At 50.9% G+C, this 18,443-nt stretch overlaps 2 protein-coding genes across 2 annotated transcripts; both read left to right on the forward strand.

Moving 5' to 3' along the window:
- Positions 1 to 10,098: 10,098 nt before the first annotated feature.
- LOC119453364 (uncharacterized) lies at positions 10,099 to 12,062 on the forward strand. Its single transcript, XM_037715402.2, has one exon. The coding sequence runs from the start codon at positions 11,157 to 11,159 to the stop codon at positions 12,060 to 12,062; it is 906 nt and encodes a 301-aa protein (XP_037571330.1). The 5' UTR covers positions 10,099 to 11,156.
- On the forward strand, positions 12,059 to 17,994 carry LOC119453365 (uncharacterized). The gene is made up of 2 exons (XM_037715403.2): positions 12,059 to 12,412; positions 17,626 to 17,994. Exons 1-2 carry the CDS (start codon positions 12,059 to 12,061, stop codon positions 17,992 to 17,994), a joined length of 723 nt encoding a protein of 240 aa, XP_037571331.1.
- The last annotated feature ends 449 nt before the right edge of the window (positions 17,995 to 18,443 follow it).

Consider the following 18,443-nt stretch of genomic DNA (forward strand, 5'->3'; position numbering starts at 1 on the left):
CATTTTGTTTCCTTTGTTGAAGGAAGGGAGCACCCTTTAACTAGTCAAAGAAGTCGCTAGTCTTAGGAGTGGTGGAAGGGAAGAAGAGGGGGTCGGGCGAAACAGCTTTGAGTGTGGGGGCATGCATACCCCGCTGGTGTAGAACCTGTGTGGCCCACTGCCCCCTCCCGGTTCCGGAGCCACTGATCATCACGCAACCTTTGGTGTGTGATGACGTCATCACGCGACGTTTGAGGTGATGACGTAATCACGTGTTGTCATCATGTCAAACGGGACGTCACCACTTGGTCACATGGGTTTTTGTACTGCTGAATGTTAACGGCGGATTTCTCGCCTCAAGGGACATATTATGATTCGCATTTTTAAAGAATGCCCCCTTCAGCAGTTGTAGTGGCAGTTTTCCGCAGCCTCGCTGGACATCCAGTTTCGCAGGGCCCGGGTGGCGAGTCATTTTTAACAGTGAAGCTGTTTAAGACAGCACTAATTTGTGGTTTGTATCAAGAAACAAACTTTCTTGCCGAGGCGGGATTCGAACCCGCGTACCCACGTTCCAAAGGCGAGCGTCGTAACCACCTTGGCTGTACAGCCACGCTTGCAGAACATGCATTTATGATGATGATGATGATGATGATGATGATGCCTCAATCAATGGCACAACCCACTGTGGGGGATAGGCCACGAACCGGGTGGTATTATGATCGGAATTTAAAATAAATTAGTTTAGAAATAAATAAGTAATAAGAATTAAAGGAAAATAAATTAAACATATGCATTTATGCGAACCATATGATTGCGTTCGAGCGTCGTTGTCTTTGTGCACAGCTGGCGCGTTCGCGCGCTCGTGCTCTGCGAGGTGAAGAAGAGGTTTTGCGCGCTTTGCTCGGGAGAGACGTGAAGAAAATGAGAGCAAGAGAGAGACGCATTCACGGAGCGGGTCTGCTGGAACGCGTTGTCGGCATTGCAACGCGGTGGAACACGGTGTCGCTGTTGCAAGCTGCGCTATGCAACGCGCAGTGACGGCCGTAAGTCCGAGACGCAAGGAAATTGTTATCATCATGAGTAATAAGATGAAAAGTTGGCGCGCACTTCCGGAAAATGCTGGGCTACGATCGCCCAACTTCGCTGCTTCAAGCGTTGCGCGGCCGCGTGCAAAGTTAAGTGCTTTTTTTTTGCTGAGAAAATTCCAGTGTATCGATGGAAATGCGTCCGAAATGTAGTATGGCGGGTTGCGTTGAGTATAGTACCTTCGCCACGGCGCATGCCTATAATCGCAAACAAAAACTGGTTTCCTTACCATTTATCTGCAAAACAGAGAGACTTGGATAAAAGGCGTGCGCTTTGGTCGAAATGTCTCACAAATGCCTGACAAAAATTTGCAGCGAAACATTTGAAGTATTAACTCTTTGACAAACCCTCCAAGATAACCTGAGAAATTTGGGGGCAGTGTGTAAGGTGGTATGTAGTAGACCCCACTAGAGAACTCGGCTCCGAAGGCAGTGAAATGTCGCCCAAATGTCCCAGCAGTTTGCAACTGCATTGTTTGTAGAATGCATTCCTTGCACTCGGCCACGCAACACTTGAAACAGCGAAGCTGGGCGTTCGTAGCCTAGCATTTTCCGGAAGTGCGCGCGAACTTATCAGCTTATTACTCATGGTGATGATAATTTCTTTTCGCGCGTCTCGGACTTACGGCCTTCACTGCGCGTTGCATAGCTCAGCTTGCAACACCGACGCCGCGTTCCAATGCCAACACCGCGCTCCAGCTGGAGACCCGCTCCGTGAATGCGTCTCTCTCTCGCTCTCATAGTGCGCAAAACCTCTTCACCTCGCAGAGCACGAGCGTACGAACGCGTCAGCTGTGGACGAAGACGACGACGCTCGAACGCAATGATATGGTTCGCATAAATGCATGCTCTGCAGGCGTGGACTCTATAGCCTATAGTAGTTACGATGCTCGCTTCGGGACCGGGGGTACGCGGGCTCGAATCCCGCCTCAACAAGAAAGTTTAATTATTTTCTTTCTTAGTAGTTTCTTGCTATGCACCACAAATTATGGCTGGATTGTTTAATCCAGCCATAATTTCATAAATGCACGCTTTCGCGCTTGGTAAGCTTCTCTATAACGTGCTAATCTGGCCTCCATTTGCTCCGGCGTCTCGGCAGCCAAAGTTGCATTTGCTTTAGATTTCGCAGCCTGCCGTCTAGCTACATCGATTGGATGATTGGATTCAGCCTGCGCTTTCGCTGAAGCGCACTCACAGACGGCCCAGCCGGCGCACCATCTATGGCGAGACTGAGCGACCAAGATTGGATGATTGGATTCAGCCTGTCGCTTGCGCTGAAGCGCACTCACAGACGGCCCAGCCGGCGCACCATCTATGGCGAGACTGAGCGACCAAGCGCCGCCGAATGCAGCCGTTAGACCCTCGCCTAGTCACGTGTTACCGCAGCGGCGAGGCTCCGAGCGAGCGAAGCTGCGACGCCTCTCCACAGTGCATCACGTGGCGTGACGTCACACCTGCCACATTGCGCTCCGGCCACTCGTGCTCCAGCGGGTCAAGGTCATTGCGACGCGATGAATGACCTTGCGAGACATGGCGTAGTAGAGCTTTCGCTATAAAAGGAGTATACTCACTAAGTAAGCAGTTCTTATGCGAGATAAATTCCCATGATCAAGTATCTGTCACTAGTGACGGCGAACATGTCAGCGAAGGCGACCAGGCGGCAATTAGGAGCAGCTGTTACCATCGAAAAATCTTTCATTTTCGCAATTTCTCTCTCTCTCTCTCTCTCTCTCTCTGCACTGCGCGACTTTTCAGACCTGAAAGTTGAAACCTTCACGCCTCCCTGAACGTCCGCCTTTTCTCGAGAAAAATAGGCTCCCATTATACATCTCGAACTTGCTGATGTCATCTATAACGCTGTTAAAGACGTGGCATATACCGTGCGGCATGCAGTGCTATTTCTAAGAGGCTGTTTCTTTTTCTCTTTTCTTTCTTTTTTTTTAAGCCTGGCACGGCCACCTAACTTTTCGAGCCGCGGGCCCCCGTGAATTCCTGCTTTCTCCGCGCTGCCCATTGCCGATCTCGAAGGACTTTTGTGGAACCGGCACGTGGCGTAAACTTTCCCGCACCTTGCTCTGCAAGACGGTGCCAGATGACGTCGTCGTTCTACGCTCGACGAAGAGGAGCAAAACAAGCAAATTCGGGCGCTCCTGCTGAGGTGAGGTGTTAGCGAATGGCCGTATACCGCGAAAGCAGACCAAAAACACCTCCTTTCGGAACCAGCATTTCTCGCTTTTCTTTTGCTATTTTTTTTATTAGTGCCATATAGCAAGTACCCGAAGTTAAGGGAGATATATGTATACTTTTGCAATAGCCAGCAGCCTGCTTGCCCGCAGGGCCCGTGAAAAAATAAATACGCGGTTCCCTCCTATGAGCAAGTCTATTTCTTTTTTTTTTTTCTTTTTTGGTATTCACGGAAAGTTCGCAAAGGACCGAGGGAACCGCAAAGGCGGGAGATTCGCCGAATGAGCTTCCCCGGTTATTTGTTTTTATTGGTGTAGTTGCGAGCCTTCTTCGCTTTTTCTTTCTCTTCGTCTCTCCGGGCCGGTAATATTTGCTTTTAGAGGAACCTGAAGAGGAATATTATGTTTTTTCGTTAATTTCAACAAAACATGATACGAACACTTTGAGTCACATTGAGGGCACAGTTGCACCAGGACGATAACATCAGGACGATAAGAAGCTCGAGAACAAGTTATGGACAGCGCAAAGAGCGATGGAATGAAAAATGTTAGGCGTATACGCGTTAAGAGACAGGAAGATTGCGGTGTGGATCAGAGAGCAAACGGGAATAGCAGATATTCTTGTTGACATTAAGGGGGGAAAATGGAGCTGGGCAGACCATGTGATGCTTAGGCTGGATAACCGGTGGACCATTATACTTACAGAATGGATACCAAGAGAAGGGAAGCGCAGTCGAGGAGGGCTGAAAACCAGATGGGGGGATGAAGTTAGGAAATTTGCACGCGCAAGTTGGAATCAGCTAGTACAAGACAGGGTTAATTGGAGATCGCAGGGAGAGGCCTTCGTCCTGTAGTGGACATAAATATAGGCTGATGATGATGATTATATACAACGTGTTATGTGAAATGATAAAGTGACAGAGGCACTTTACATAATTTTGTAGGGATGCCTGGAGATGTGTATATAACTCGTACAAATAACTCGTAATGCTCTATGTGTCACTTACGCTACGCTATTTGATACTTCGAAATTCTGATTTGAGCACGCGCGAAGCTTAACTCGTAGCCCACAGTATACCATGTTTTCGATATGCTGGAACGAAGTTTCAGTTGTGGATAGGTTAGAAGACCAATTACTACTAATGCAATATATACCTTCCTGATTAAGTTTTTACTCAAAGAGCATTTCACTCTTTTCCTTTGTGCAAATTTAATGTACTCTCCCTGGGCAGAATTGAAGGTGAACGAGGTGTTGTAAATGCCCTTGATACCGCGGTTGCTTAGTGGCTATGGTGGTGGGCTGCTAAGCACGAGGTCTCGGGATCGAATCCCGACCACGGCGGCCGCATTTCGATGGGGGCGAAATGCGAAAAGACCCGTGTACTTAAATTTAGGTGCAGTTAAAGAACCCCAGGTGGTCCAAATTATTCCGGAGTCCCTCACTACGGCGTGTCTCATAATCAGATCGTGGTTCTGGCACGTAAAACCCCATCGTGTAATTTTAAAAGTGTTCCTTGATGTGAAACTGGGTTTGGGAAACCCCAAACGGGGTTTGGGAAACCCCATCGAAATGCGGCCGCCGCAGCCGGGATTCGATCCCGCGACCTCGTGCTCAGCAGCGCAAAGCCTTCGCCACTGAGCCACCGCGGCGGATACTATCCGCAACTGAAAACTCTCTCCAGTGTATCATAAAGGCTACGAAATGCTGGGCGTTGAAATTTCGAGGCTCCAAAAGAACGCGGCTATAACTTTTTCAACCATACGTAACTTTAAAAAAAATTGCCTGTGAAAGATAGCACAGCTATAACTCTTGAACTGGATTGCTCGAAGAGGCCGACATTATTTGCGCGAAGAAATCGAAATGCATAATTGACCAATAACAAAGATTGACTAATTAGGTTTTAAGTAATTACTTTACGCCACCCCTTTACTTCCGACCAGCCGCGGTTGCTTTTCTTGCGCTGCGCACGAGGTTGCGGGTTCGAACACGGCCACGGCGGCTGCATCTCGATGGGGTCGTGTGCCGTAATCTGAGTGCACGTTACAGAATCCCTTCAAAGATGTATGCCAAACCGAGCAACTAGGACATCAAGGACAGCGAAGCTGTGTGAGGGGGTTCTCTCTCACACCCTTCGGAATCCTAGTGGTCTCTCCTAGTAGAATCCTAGTAGTTCTCGCACCCTTCGGAAATCCTAGTGGTCTGTATGAGGGGTTCGACTACTCTTTCTGACGGAAGATCAGCGCTGCAAGCCATCGATTCTCTCTCGAGGAGAGGCCAGTATTACATGGTAGCATTAGACATCCTACAAACATTTGATCTAGCTCAGAGGAACGGTCACTCAGTGACCTTCCAATGGGTACCTGGTCACAATGGGTACCTGGCAAAGGGCTAGCTGATGCGGAAGCAAGAACCGATATTCCTACAGCCATCGACGTAAACATTCCTTACTCGCGAAGCGATGTAAACTCTTTGTTGACTACACTCATGCGAGATTGCGCAGCACATTACTGGGCTCAACCAGACCATCGGTACAGGCGCCTGCGGGAAATAAACTCTGGCAGGACTTTTCGGCTTCCGGCTAAAGTGAAGCGATGCCAAGCAAGCATGTTTCACAGGATTCACCTATGCGTTGGGCACCTTTACTCGACGCTGTGCACATCTTATCGGCTGTGCGGACAGCCCGAACTGTGAACGCTGCCAAGTGTCTGAGGCTCTTCAACATCTGTTTTGTGACTGCCCTCTCTAGGCATCACAGCGGAAGACGCTGGCTTCGACGCTAGCAGGCATTGGCAGGCAAACATTGTCCGAAAGCACTATTTTATTCCGCAATGTGTGACCGTACAGTAGCATCCTTAGCTACAAGGGCTGCTCTACACTACTTGAGTATCACTGGACTAGACGCAAGGCTTTAAGGAAACCACTGTGTCAGTGTATACGTATATGTATCCCTTCTTCCTGTTCTCATCATCTTCCATCAATCTTTTTTGTCCTCTTTCCTTTTTCCCCTGTGCAGGCCAGAGCATGCTAGCTCAGGCCGACCTCTCTGCCTTTCTAATAAATTATCTCTCCTCCTCCTCTCTCTCGCACCCCTCGGAAGTCCTAGTGGTCTGTATCCTCCGGAAGTCCTAGTGGTGTCTAAGAGGGGGATCTCACATTCATCGGAAGTCCTAGTGGTCTGTTTTGCCACTGCAGCCAAAATGCAAATGCTTCATTATATATAGTCCGGTGCAATTTCTCCGCTATACCCAAGCTCTTTCAGATGTTTCACTATATCCGAGCTGCGTACTTCTATAGTCTGCATTATATCCTGCAAATGTATTTGCATATTACGCCGGCGCCGGTGTCTGGACGTTTTTTTTTTTATTATTGCGATAAAGACTTGCCGTGAAGGCATAATTCTTGATGTGTATATGTGTATTATATGTCTGCTGTGAGGCATGTGTTGTGTATGAATTGAAGCAGTGTTTTGTGGAATCTGTTATGTATCCAGCGGTCATAGCTGGTTGTCACACTGTAGCGGAGGCCGGCTTGCAGTAGGAGACGCGAACGTTCCGATTGTAAACCAGTACATGTCCTATACATACCACCTAATATGTGTCTAGACGTTCGTCGCTCACCGGGGGCTCTCGACGAGGCTATAGCATCTCCAGGACACATGGATAGCCGTAAGGCTCCTCAGCTCCACTGCAGGCCTCCGAGGCCTGCCTTAACCATTCGGTCCTTGCCGGGCTTCAAAAAAAAAAATTATGGGGTTTTACGTGCCAAAACCACGCTCTGATTATGAGGCACGCAGTAGTGGGGGACTCCGGAGTAATTTTGACCACCCGGGGTTCCTTAACGTGCACCTAAATCTAAGCTAAAAATCTAAACTAAATGTCTAAAATTAGACATCTGACGAGCGAACACCATACGTCTTAAAATCGTGTCTAGCACCGTGTTTTAAATGCGAAGCATTTCTTGGCGAACATTTGCCACTTTGACAGTATCTATCTATGTAGCCGCCTACGCCTTGGTGCTCTCATGGTCGTTTCGTTAACTTGGTATGTACCGAAATTGGCACAGTACGACAAGAGTGTATGACGAACATAACTGATAGGTCATGACATAAATGTCATGACATGCGTGTCATGTAGGTCATGAAACAGCTGCCTAAAATGACAATGACCTAGCGAAAAGACATTAACACTCAAAAACCACTGAAATGGATTCGGACGTGGGTACTATAGTGAAGGGAACACTAAAGGATTATGGTAGAAGTCATAGCCATGAGTATGACTCAGGAAAAATGACAATAACTCCGTGAAAGAAAATTAAAACTCAAAAACCACTGAAATGGGTTCTGACGTGGGGACTAAGTGAAGGAAACACTAAAGGATGATGGTAGAAGTCATAGTCATGAGCATGACTCAGCAAAAATGATGATGACTCAGCGAAAAAGATTAACACTCAAAAAACATTGAAATGGGTTCGGACGTGGGTACTTACTAAGTGAAGGAAAAGGCTAAAGGTTGATGGTCGAAGTCATAGTCATGCGCATGACTAATGCTTTGGCCTTAAGCTTTATAGGTGTAGCTAAAGGGACTCCTGAAAACTCATGAAATGAATGTCATGACATGCATTTCATGTAGGTCATGAAATATCCGCCTACGTCTTGGTGCTCTCATGGTCGTTTCGTTAACTTGGTAGGCTCACCGCCCACTGCTTGGCATAACATCGATTCCCACAGGGTACGGGATCTGCAGGCTTTATATATGTATATATTTTTTGTTGTTGAATAAAGTTAGATGGGACACTCTGTACGGGTCTATTATTGATCTATATGTGTGTAGCGCACACATGAGCATGTACACATGGATATACGAAACGACAAACGCGCTACTTTCATCTACGTGCATCCATTGGCATGGTATAAGTGCGACACTCCTGAAAAGTAAAGGACGTTGTTGAAAGCATCGCGCTGTCTGTCGTTTTGTGTCTCCATGTGGCTTTGTTCCTGGGAGCGCTGGGAACCAACAAGTCCATCTCGCCACACTGGTTATGTAGGTTTTTGCAATACTGGCGCCGGTTTGTACCAGCTTGATCACGTGAACAGGGAGTGGCGATTACGTGACAGTGAAGTCACAGATAGGAAGATGAGTTTCATACAGAGTACTGCGGGCAATCGTCGCACTTTGTACAATTCTTACTATTCGATCACTGTCCCCTAGAGAGGTGCCGATGCTGACGCATTACAGTCGCTGAAGTGGAGAACGAGAACCTGCGAGTTTTTCTTATTTTAGAGATATGACCGGTCTAAACAACAAAAAATAAATGATACGGTAGAGTACAACAAAACTGCGATGACTTGTCGCACTTTCTTTTTTGTCCAAGGAGGAAGACAGTTTACGATGACATATACGAAGCAAAGAATAACCGTTTCCCACCACCAACTCCTCAACAAACAGCCCGTCCGCGCTTGGCACGGAAATCCACGCGGCGGGCAAGGAAGATATAATCTGTAGCACCCCGACATTCTAATCTTGTTCATTAAAACGGAGAAATCGGCGTTTGCCGCTTCGCTATTTCGAGACGCTCCCCCGCTGCTCAAGTGCAGTGTGTAAACCCGCAGGCTGGCGGCGGCGCTCGGCGCCCAAATGTTGTTCTAACTTTCCCTTTCTACCAGTAGATACCTTCCTCCCACCTCTTCGCGCGGCGAGGACTGCGGATCACCTCAAAACACGCACACTCACACGTACTTCTAGCCGCGCCGAAAACTAGCGAATGCCGCAAAGAAAGAAAGAAAGAAGGAAGGAAGGAAGGAAGGAAGGAAGGAAGGAAGGAAGGAAGGAAGGAAGGAAGGAAGGAAGGAAGGAAGGAAGGAAGGAAGGAAGGAAGGAAGGAGGAAGGAAGGAAGGAAGGAAGGAAGGAAGGAAGGAAGGAAGGAAGGAAGGAAGGAAGGAAGGAAGGAAGGAAGGAAGGAAGGAAGGAAGGAAGGAAGGAAGGAAGGAAGGAGGAAGGAAGGAAGGAAGGAAGGAAGGAAGGAAGGAAGGAAGGAAGGAAGGAAGGAAGGAAGGAGGAAGGGAAGGAAGGAAAGAAGGAAGGAAGGAAGGAAGGAAGGAAGGAAGGAAGGAAGGAAGGAAGGAAAGGAAGGAAGGAAGGAAGGAAGGAAGGAAGGAAGGAGGAAGGAAGGAAGGAAGGAAGGAAGGAAGGAAGGAAGGAAGGAAGGAAGGAAGGAAGACGGAAGGAAGGAAGGAAGGAGGAAGGAAGGAAGGAAGGAAGGAAGGAAGGAAGGAAGGAAGGAAGGAAGGAAGAAGGAAGGAAGGAAGGAAGGAAGGAAGGAAGGAAGGAAGGAAGGAAGGAAGGAAGGAAGGAAGGGAAGGAAGGAAGGAAGGAAGGAAGGAAGGAAGGAAGGAAGGAAGGAAGGAAGGAAGGAGGAAGGAAGGAAGGAAGGAAGGAAGGAAGGAAGGAAGGAAGGAAGGAAGGAAGGAAGGAAGGAAGGAAGGAAGGAAGGAAGGAAGGAAGGAAGGAAGGAAGGAAGGAAGGAAGGAAGGAAGGAAGGAAGGAAGGAAGGAAGGAAGGAAGGAAGGAAGGAAGGAAGGAAGGAAGGAAGGAAGGAAGGAAGGAAGGAAGGAAAGGAAGGAGGAAGGAAGGAAGGGAAGGAAGGAAGGAAGGAAGGAAGGAAGGAAGGAAGGTGAAATAAGTTGACGCCCGGGACTCTCTTCTACCCCTTCGTAACCTACTCCTCCATACAAAAGAAAGAGGAAACAAATGCAAAAGCTCGAAGAGGCAACGAAACGGAGAGAGAGAGAGAGAGAGAGAAAGAAGGGGGAAAAAAACTGGAGCGCGGCATTGCGAGGCGACAGCAGCAAAAAGCAAGTGTTTCGCGAGGCCGGAGGCCGAGCCTCTCCGGCGTCGACAGCGACGACGCGCGGATAGACGCTCGTGAACTCCCGCGAAAAGAGCAGCCACTGAGCCGCACCCGCCACTGAGCCACGCCGCGGGGTGCTCCCCCTCCTCAGAACCGCACAAAGGAGGGGCGAACGCACACCGACAGTTTGGCCTCGATTTCCCTGAAGAGCAAGCACAACAGCGCCGCGAGAGTTCGTCGCAGCTCGCGCCCGCCGCCGCGGGAGAACCCAAAATAGTGGGCCTCACGATCCCGGTCGCCGACAAGGCGGCGGCGCAGCTCGCTGCTGCCCTAGACTGAGAGCGCGCGCGCCGGTGCCCATCAGCGTTAGCCATCGCCGACCCCGGCAAGCCTGACTACAGCTCGGCGACAGGAACGGCCTGTTCCTTTCCTGCTCCTGGCTGTCCGTCTGTGTCGTACGTCTGTGAGTCCAGGACTGTGAAACCTAGTTGCCGATCGACCCGGATTAGACGGCGCTGCGCCACCACAGTTGACATAGTGCACCGCCGACGATGCCGCCTGGGCTTTTCAAGCGGGCTTTTCAAGATTGTCGGTGGTGAAACGTAAGCGAGAACCGGGAAAGTGGTGCAGTTTTGTGGTGCGAATTGTGTGGCCGGGCGTGGTCGAAGAGGCCACGTGTTCTTGAATGCCGGTACCGGTTCGGTAGCTGTAAGGAATGCACGCGGCCTTTTGCAGCATCGTTTCGGTACTTCGCATGTGTATGTGTGTGCGTCCGTGACCGGGACAGACTGGTCCCGCACTGAGTGTCGACAGATGTATGTGATGATCCGACCACGTGGCAACATCACGACGCCGGCGCCTCTGGCGACAGACGGTGTCATCTGCTGGCAGTACCACGCTACTTGCTTGATATACTTGTAGTGATTGATGTTCTACGTGCAACGCGCTCTGCGTGAAGGCGAAGAGCCGGTCGGTTGACGATCTCTTCCCCGACGTCAGTGGATGTCCACTGCCTCGTCCAGCTTCATCGACGGCGCCATCGCTCGGCAAAAGCTCCGGAAATGTGGCTAGCGGCGCACCTTGTTCTGGTTGCCGGCCTGACCCAGGCGCTGGCCTCCAACTGGCGCACCATTCGAAGCGACCGGCTCAAGGCTGGCCTCTGTCCGGACTCGGACGACGACCTCTGCTCGAACGGGCGACCTGACAGCACGCGGCTGGCTTGCAAGTGCGACTACGCATGCGCCAAGTTCGGCGACTGCTGCGTGGATGCTCCGCGGAGTCCGAGCCGCGAGTCGACGCACGCCTGGCGCTGCCACCCGAGCGGATTCTTCTCCCTCAGGGCGTGTCCCGCCCGTTGGCCCCCCGACGACGCCGTGCGGCGACTCTGCGAGGGATGGGAAGACAGGGGCGGCGTTGAGAACGGAGACGACGAGGGCGTTCCTCCCGTCAAGCACTACCTGGAGGACGTGCCGGCCTTTTCGAGCGACTCGGAGCGCATGTACTGGAACGTCTTCTGCGCCGCGTGCCACGGCGACGCCGTCCGGCTGGCCACGTGGCCCGCGAGCTTGGACTGCGACAGCGCTCCGCTCGGAGGTCGCGGTCCCGGTCCCGTGGTCATCTTCGACGAGAGGTCTCTGCGGCAGCTCGTGACCGTCGGCAACCTGAGCTACGTGGGCGACAACCGGTTCCTGGTGACCGACCGCAACGAGAAGCACCGCTGCATGCTGCGGGTTCAGAGGTCCGGATGGAAGTACTTCTCTCAGGCGCACCTTCTTCGCTCGTGCGCGTCGGGCGCCGAAGCGGCTCCGCGCTGCCGCAACGGCAGCGCCGAGCTCGGTGTCCCGATGCGGGGCCTACACGGCGTACGTGCACGACCGGGTGTCGCGGAGGAACTACCGCAACTACCACTGCGCGCTGTGCGACGTGACGCTGAAGCAGCGGCTCGCGTGCGGCGCGTACGCCGATGACCTGGAGCCGGAGGGCAACGTGGTGTCGTACCAGTGGCAGATCGAGTTCCGGGTCTGGAGGAATCCCCGAGGACTCCCCGCTCGAGTGTCCCGACGACCGGCGCATGAAGGACGACCTGACGGGCGCCTGCGTGCCCGTGGGATGCGCGCCGGGTCTGGTGGCCGGGCCCGAAGGCATGTGCGTGCCCGAAGACGTGGCGCAGCCGGACCCGTTCGACAAGCCGCCGCCCGCCTGCCCCGTCATCCATCTGGGGTCCAAGCACGTGGGGCTGCTGCGCAACGGATCGCTGCTGCTCAACGTGAGCCGGGGGCAGGTGTTCGCTCCCGACCAGTTTCTCTTGGTGGCCGAGGTGAGAACATTTCGCCGCTAAACAAGGCTTTGTTTTTATTTGTTTATAGAAGAAGCACTGAAGGGCAAGTCTAAACTATTTTTAAACAGTTCAATATTCGCGTTAAAACTCAATGTGCGTTCTTTTTCCCTGCGAAAAGATTGATTTCTAAAGAACAGATTGAAGGCTAAACTCAGTTTTTGAATTCCGCGCCGGAACTGCAGCACTGGTCTGTGCACGACGTCACGAACTTTATTTAATATTAACCTCTCTCGTATTTGAGCGGCTTAGCGCAAGCAATATACTCAATACATTCAAGGTTCAGTCTTTGCTTCTTTTATAAATGCAACGGGGACTTTCTTTTTCGGTGAACAATTAACCAGACGCGTGAAGAGGCTGTCAGAATCCATCAAGTCACGGCGAAGTTGTGCAGGAAGTTCAAAAAGGGGTTGGCGTCACTCGTGTCATTACCTTTCGGCGTCTTACCAAGGTCTTCAAATAATTCTGACCACCCGAGGTGTTTTACCGGGGCCCGGCCTATCGGGTAAGCCCGGGCACGTGCAATGCTTTAACCAGGTTATACGTAGAAGTTTGCGTTAGCAGCCGCGTTGGTGACGCAGAGTCTAATCATGAAGGACAGCTATTATTTCAGTGATCAACCATATTTTGCTTGACTGCTAATCTAGAGTTGGCATTAGCATAAACGTTAACACGCAGTTCGTTTTTCTTGTTTTTCTTCGACTAAAGCATCTGTGTAACTCATTTCGTATCTTATTCGTTTCGTATTTCACGCGCAGTTACGTCGACCTTGTCTTCTTTAGCATCGGCACTTGATGAGCCTTTCCCTTTTTGACAAAGAGGCTGGGTAAGCGTTCCCGGAGGTTGTGCATTCTATGGTGCAATGCGGGCTATTTTCGTCTACATTGGCGCTAATTACGCCCGCGCCGTTAATTTTACCAACTCTGCAACTCTGCGAATAATTCTCGCTTATTGCGGGCGCCGCCGAAGCCACCGTCCAGACAACTTCGCCTCGCGCGAGCCCTGCTCAGTCCATGCGTACTCGCTCCATTTCCCAAAGGAGTGCCGTACGGCGGCTTTGCCTCAACAAACCTATGTCTACGGCGATGCACCCTTTACAGAAGTATAGTGCAATGTGGTCAATTTTCGACTATATTGGCGCTAATTACGCCCATACACCGTTAATCTTATTACTTGACGACTAATTATCGCCTATTGTCTCGTTGGGACCTACATTTTGATACCTGTTGCGACTCGCCAAGACGCTCCGGGGGCGCGAAAAGGACTTTTTATGTGATTATAAGATAACCAGATCCCAGATACGCCAAGCCGTGTGCAGTCAGCTAAGAAGACCTTCTCTTCAAAATGTCTAACACTTTCTAACACGTTGTGGTTGGATAAAACATCGCAAGATGTCGCTACCGGCGTTGCTACTGCTGGCCACGGCTTCGGTAACACAGCATTCCGGAAACGGCAAACGTTTATGGTCAATCTTGAAAGTTTGGGTGACAGCGCGAACAGACGTACGACCACAAGAAGGGAGACACGGACACACAGGCGCTGCGTGTGTCCGTGTCTCCCTTCTTGTGGTCGTCTGTTTGCGCTGTCACCCAAACTTTCAAGATGTACCAACTCGCCCAAAAAGAAGTATTGATGTTTATGGTCAAGCTGAAAAAAAAAAGCTCCCTACTACTTTGACATCTTGTTTTATTGCGATAGCAATTATATGGACACTTCAACCGGATTTCTGCCGTCGCCGTCGCCGTGAGGTTCCGTATAGATAAAATCTTCGCCGCGCGCCGTATGCCCGAGCGGAAGCATGTGGGGGCGCGCGCTATCACGGAGAGCGAACGCACTCAATCTCCCACGCGCAAGCAAGGAAGCGGGAAGCCAGCGCCGGAGGGAGCGGCGGGGGGGGGGGGGGGGGGGGCACTTCTACCCTGCCAACAACCGCGTTCGTCGCTCGCCCGCACAGTCTCTTACCTCTCCCACGCGCAAGCAAGGAAGCGGGAAGCCAGCGGGGGGGAGGGGGGGGGCACATTTACTCTGCCAACAACCGCGCTCGTCGCTCGCCCGCACAGTCTCTTATCTCTCCCACGCGCAAGCAAGGAAGCGGGAAGCCAGCGCCGGAGGGAGCGGGGGGGGGGGGGGGGGGGGGCACTTCTACTCTGCCAACAACCGCGCTTCGCTCGCCCGCACCGTCTCTGATCTCCACACGGCTCTGACCTTTATGCACTGTGCATTCGCCGCTCAGTTTCTGTTGAAGCGATAGACCGCACGTGAAGCAAGCCCGCTTCAGCGTATGGGCTTGCTGCCAGCGTTTTGATAGTCGCTGTCTGCAGTCATTCAGTGTGATCTATTCATGTTTGTTTGTGCGCGTTCACACCACGCTTGTTCATTCAGTTAGTAATAGTCGGGCCACATTTTCCAACGCACGCTACACATGTAATGCTGCCCGAATCGGCAGTGCAGCGCTACAGGTGTGTCCCTTCGCACGCGCTGCCCACGGGAAGCGCTTCTCATCAACACCACCGTTTCACACGCGCCTTCTCGTGGTCATCGAGTCTCTCTTCATGTCGGTCTACTTACGCCGTAGCACACCTGCTTACTTAATCAGCTCATGTTTACTACAATTCATATAGCTACCAAAGCCGCTCACTTTACTTCGTATGACATTGCTGTGTTGCTATCGCATTCATTGCTTCGCCCGTAGGGCGAAACTGTGACATTTTTTTGTTAGCTTTTCTGGCTACAGGTTCGCTAAATCTGGCCTCTCGTTCCGAAGCCTCTTTCGGGAGCTTAAAATAAATGCTCATTTCACGGCTCCTTTAATTCGCTGTCATGGTTGCAATGGCTTTCAAGCTTGTAGCGCAGCTCAGAACGACCAAGAAGGAAGGTAGAAGGGGTAATGAAAAGGACCAGAGAACAGGGTGAGCGCCAACTTCCATCTGATGGTCTATTTTGTGACTCAGAAGGGTATACTTATACACTCAGTGAACCATGTGACATGAAAAGACAAAAAAAAAACTAAACAAAAACAACAACTATGTAAAAACATATTCAGACAGCATGTGGTGGCAGTCCGAGATACGCCAATTCATTGCTTGATAGCGTTAATGAAGGTGAGCTTACACATAAATGGCCAATACCTATGATAGGACCTTTTTGCTCGTTCTGAGCCGCGCTGCAAGCTTAAAAGTCATGACATACCAACTCGCCCAAACTGCAACGCCGTCGCAATGGCGTTAACGGTGCACGATATAGTTGTGTTGTCAGCGTTGACTCTGAAGCGAGCCAGCACGAGTCGCGTGGCTTTTACGTGGTGGCCACGAACCTTTGGTGCTCGAGGGTAAAATGCAGCTTGCGTCACGCAATGAGAGACGCGGGCTACTGTCGAAAATATTTTTAATGAGCAAATCGGGTTCCTGGGACCGGCTATTCATTTGGGAGACAAGCAAATGTAGCGGTGTGAGAACGATAATAATACCTTTTCGAATGAGACAACTTCTTTCAACACAGTGTCCGAGTTCTGCAAAGCTTTACTTGAAGCATTTATAAACGTCAACCGGCAACAAAATATTATCATAATGCTATGAACTGTAATAAGGTCATACACAGTATAGTGTAGGTATTAGTATTCAAGTTGCTGTTCGTCACTATCTCCTAAATAAAAGTCAGGTATTAAAATTGAACACAGTGTTTAACGAAATGACAGCGTAGCGAACGTGCAGAGTACCTCCGAGAAAATGCTACCACAAATCTCCACAGTAGAATGCGATATATAGACAAACCAAGCCCCTACATATTCATATTTGTACGTTGTATTAACTTCAGGCCCGTAGCCGGGAATTTTTTTTTTTTTCGGGAGGGTGGGTGGCACTTGCTGAAGGCCTTGACAATTTGAGGACAGCAGCATTTTTCAGTAATTATTTTCGGTAAGATCGCTGTATGTCAATTACGTGACTTTTTCAATACTATTTCATTAATAGTTTTATATTTTTAGTTTTGAGATGAATCCCCCCCCCCCCCCCTTCTGGCTATGGGCCTGATGGACTTCCATTTCCGATACATGTAGGCGCATCTTGCGCTGGCGAGTGATAACTTTGTAACCGTAGATAGCCGGTCACCCGAAAAAAGAAAGATAAACAAAGTGCGCGTGTCAGTATGATAATAACATAAGATTGGTAGCACATGAGCATCGGTGTTACAATGCATCAAGCAGCATTTTCGCCCCGAAATAAATACACTGCACACAGTAATATAAAATCTTGGGCCATGTGCATTATTCGGGTAGTGCCAAGGACAGAAACAAAATTGCCACGCGACTGGCCGCTCGAGGCACTTTGCGTGTATTCGGGGGCATCTTTCACGCTCGGAAAAACACTTTTATGTAGCACGTATTGATCAAGCAACAGAAAGCTGTATCGGAAATTTTTCATGTTGCTCTAAAGTTTTCTCATTGACACTTTGATAATTAGGACTACTTCTCAAGTTAGGTAATTACAGTCACCTAATTAAATCTCAGTAACGAAAAAATTACTGGCGGCTACTCCACTGTACTGGAAACAATATGCGCTACGTTTTCTTCGAGTCACGCTTTAAATCTTGGTGCAGGATAGTTGGGACACCCTGTGTAGGCGTCATCCTCGCATCCATCGCTGTCACTTTTTGGTAGCACTTCGGCACAACGATGACACTTTTTTTCTCTCTCTCTCTCTCTGCGCGGTTTGTTATACGTATGGCATATTATGGCCAAAGAAATCTGCTGCAGACGAGGCAGGGCGCCTGGTACTTTCTTTCCAAGAACGCAGAGGACGTGCATATAGTGTTCCTGGTAAGGGGACACAACATATGGAGCATTATAGGAAGTAAATGCCGTTTAGAATGGTAACGATTATCACAGTGACAAAGAAGTACACCCGAAATGGTGTAAAATCAAGAGTGCACGCCGAAAATTAGGAAATATCGGCCATTTTACCGTCGATCAATGGCTCGGTATTAACGCGCGGTGCCTGCAGGATAACGCACTAATGCAACGTCCGCGCCGCACGCATCTTCGCGCGTATTTTGCATTCTATATAGTAGCTTCAGAATTCACTTTAAAGTTAATGTTGACGTTGCGGTTGGAGTACTTTCGTACTAAAAAGTAAAGATGACGAAGCGCTTCTCCCTATATCATCCATAAAACGTGTTCTCTCACCAACTCTGACTTGCAGGTGAACGACCAGAACCGAACTATCGGCTGGTACGCCCTGGTCTGCGCCTGCCACCGCATCAGCTTCATGTGGACGCCCGCCCTGCTGTTTGTGGCGAGGCTGGCAATGGGCGTGTCCATCCTCTGCCTCGCCGTCCTTCTGGTCACTAGGCTGCTCGAACTGCACGTGCGCCGCCACAAGATGGCCGCCTGCCTCGCGGCGAGCGCCATCTTGTCGCAGTTTCACCCTCCTGCTCGAGCCTCACGTCGAGCCGTTCAGCCGGGGCTGCGCGGCTCTCGCCGTGGCCTGGCACTACTGGAACCTCGCCTGCGTCGCCTGGACCGTGGCGCTGGCCGGCGACGCGTACAGGGCCCTGCACGCGTTGCGTAACATGCGTCCGGACGGGCGCTCCATACGCCAGCTAGGCCTACTCTGCTGGTTCAGTCCGGCGGCCATAGTCGCCGCCGCATTGGCCATCGACAGACTGCAACCGGACTGGCCGCTGAGACCGCTATACGGCGAGCCACTGTGCTTGCTCAACGATTCCCTGGGCTCTGCGGTGTTTCTGGGCGTACCCATCGCCGCCATGCTGCTGACGGCGGCCACTCTGCTAAGCCTCGTCGCACCGAGGCTCTGCGGGGGGCCGCCGCCGCAGACGAAGCCGGCCAAGGCCGAGTTCCGGGCCGACCGCGTGCGCTTCTTCCGGCTCGCGGCGATCGTGCTGCTCGCGGTGGTCACGTGGGCGTCCCCGCCGCTGGCCGTGGCGCTGAGGATGCACGAGCTGTGGTACGCGTTCTTCGGCTGCCTCGCCGCCCAGGGCATGGTGGCGCTCGTGGCGT

Source organism: Dermacentor silvarum, chromosome 5 (genome assembly GCF_013339745.2).
Source record: "Dermacentor silvarum isolate Dsil-2018 chromosome 5, BIME_Dsil_1.4, whole genome shotgun sequence".
Lineage (NCBI taxonomy): Eukaryota > Metazoa > Arthropoda > Arachnida > Ixodida > Ixodidae > Dermacentor > Dermacentor silvarum.

Bases quoted from the DNA above. Each gene is read 5' to 3' on its own strand.
- LOC119453364 (XM_037715402.2), top strand. From the start codon at position 11,157: ATGTGGCTAGCGGCGCACCTTGTTCTGGTTGCCGGCCTGACCCAGGCG.
- LOC119453365 (XM_037715403.2), top strand. From the start codon at position 12,059: ATGACCTGGAGCCGGAGGGCAACGTGGTGTCGTACCAGTGGCAGATCG. The intron at 12,413-17,625 runs GTGAGAACATTT...TCTGACTTGCAG, and splicing joins AGTTTCTCTTGGTGGCCGAG to GTGAACGACCAGAACCGAAC.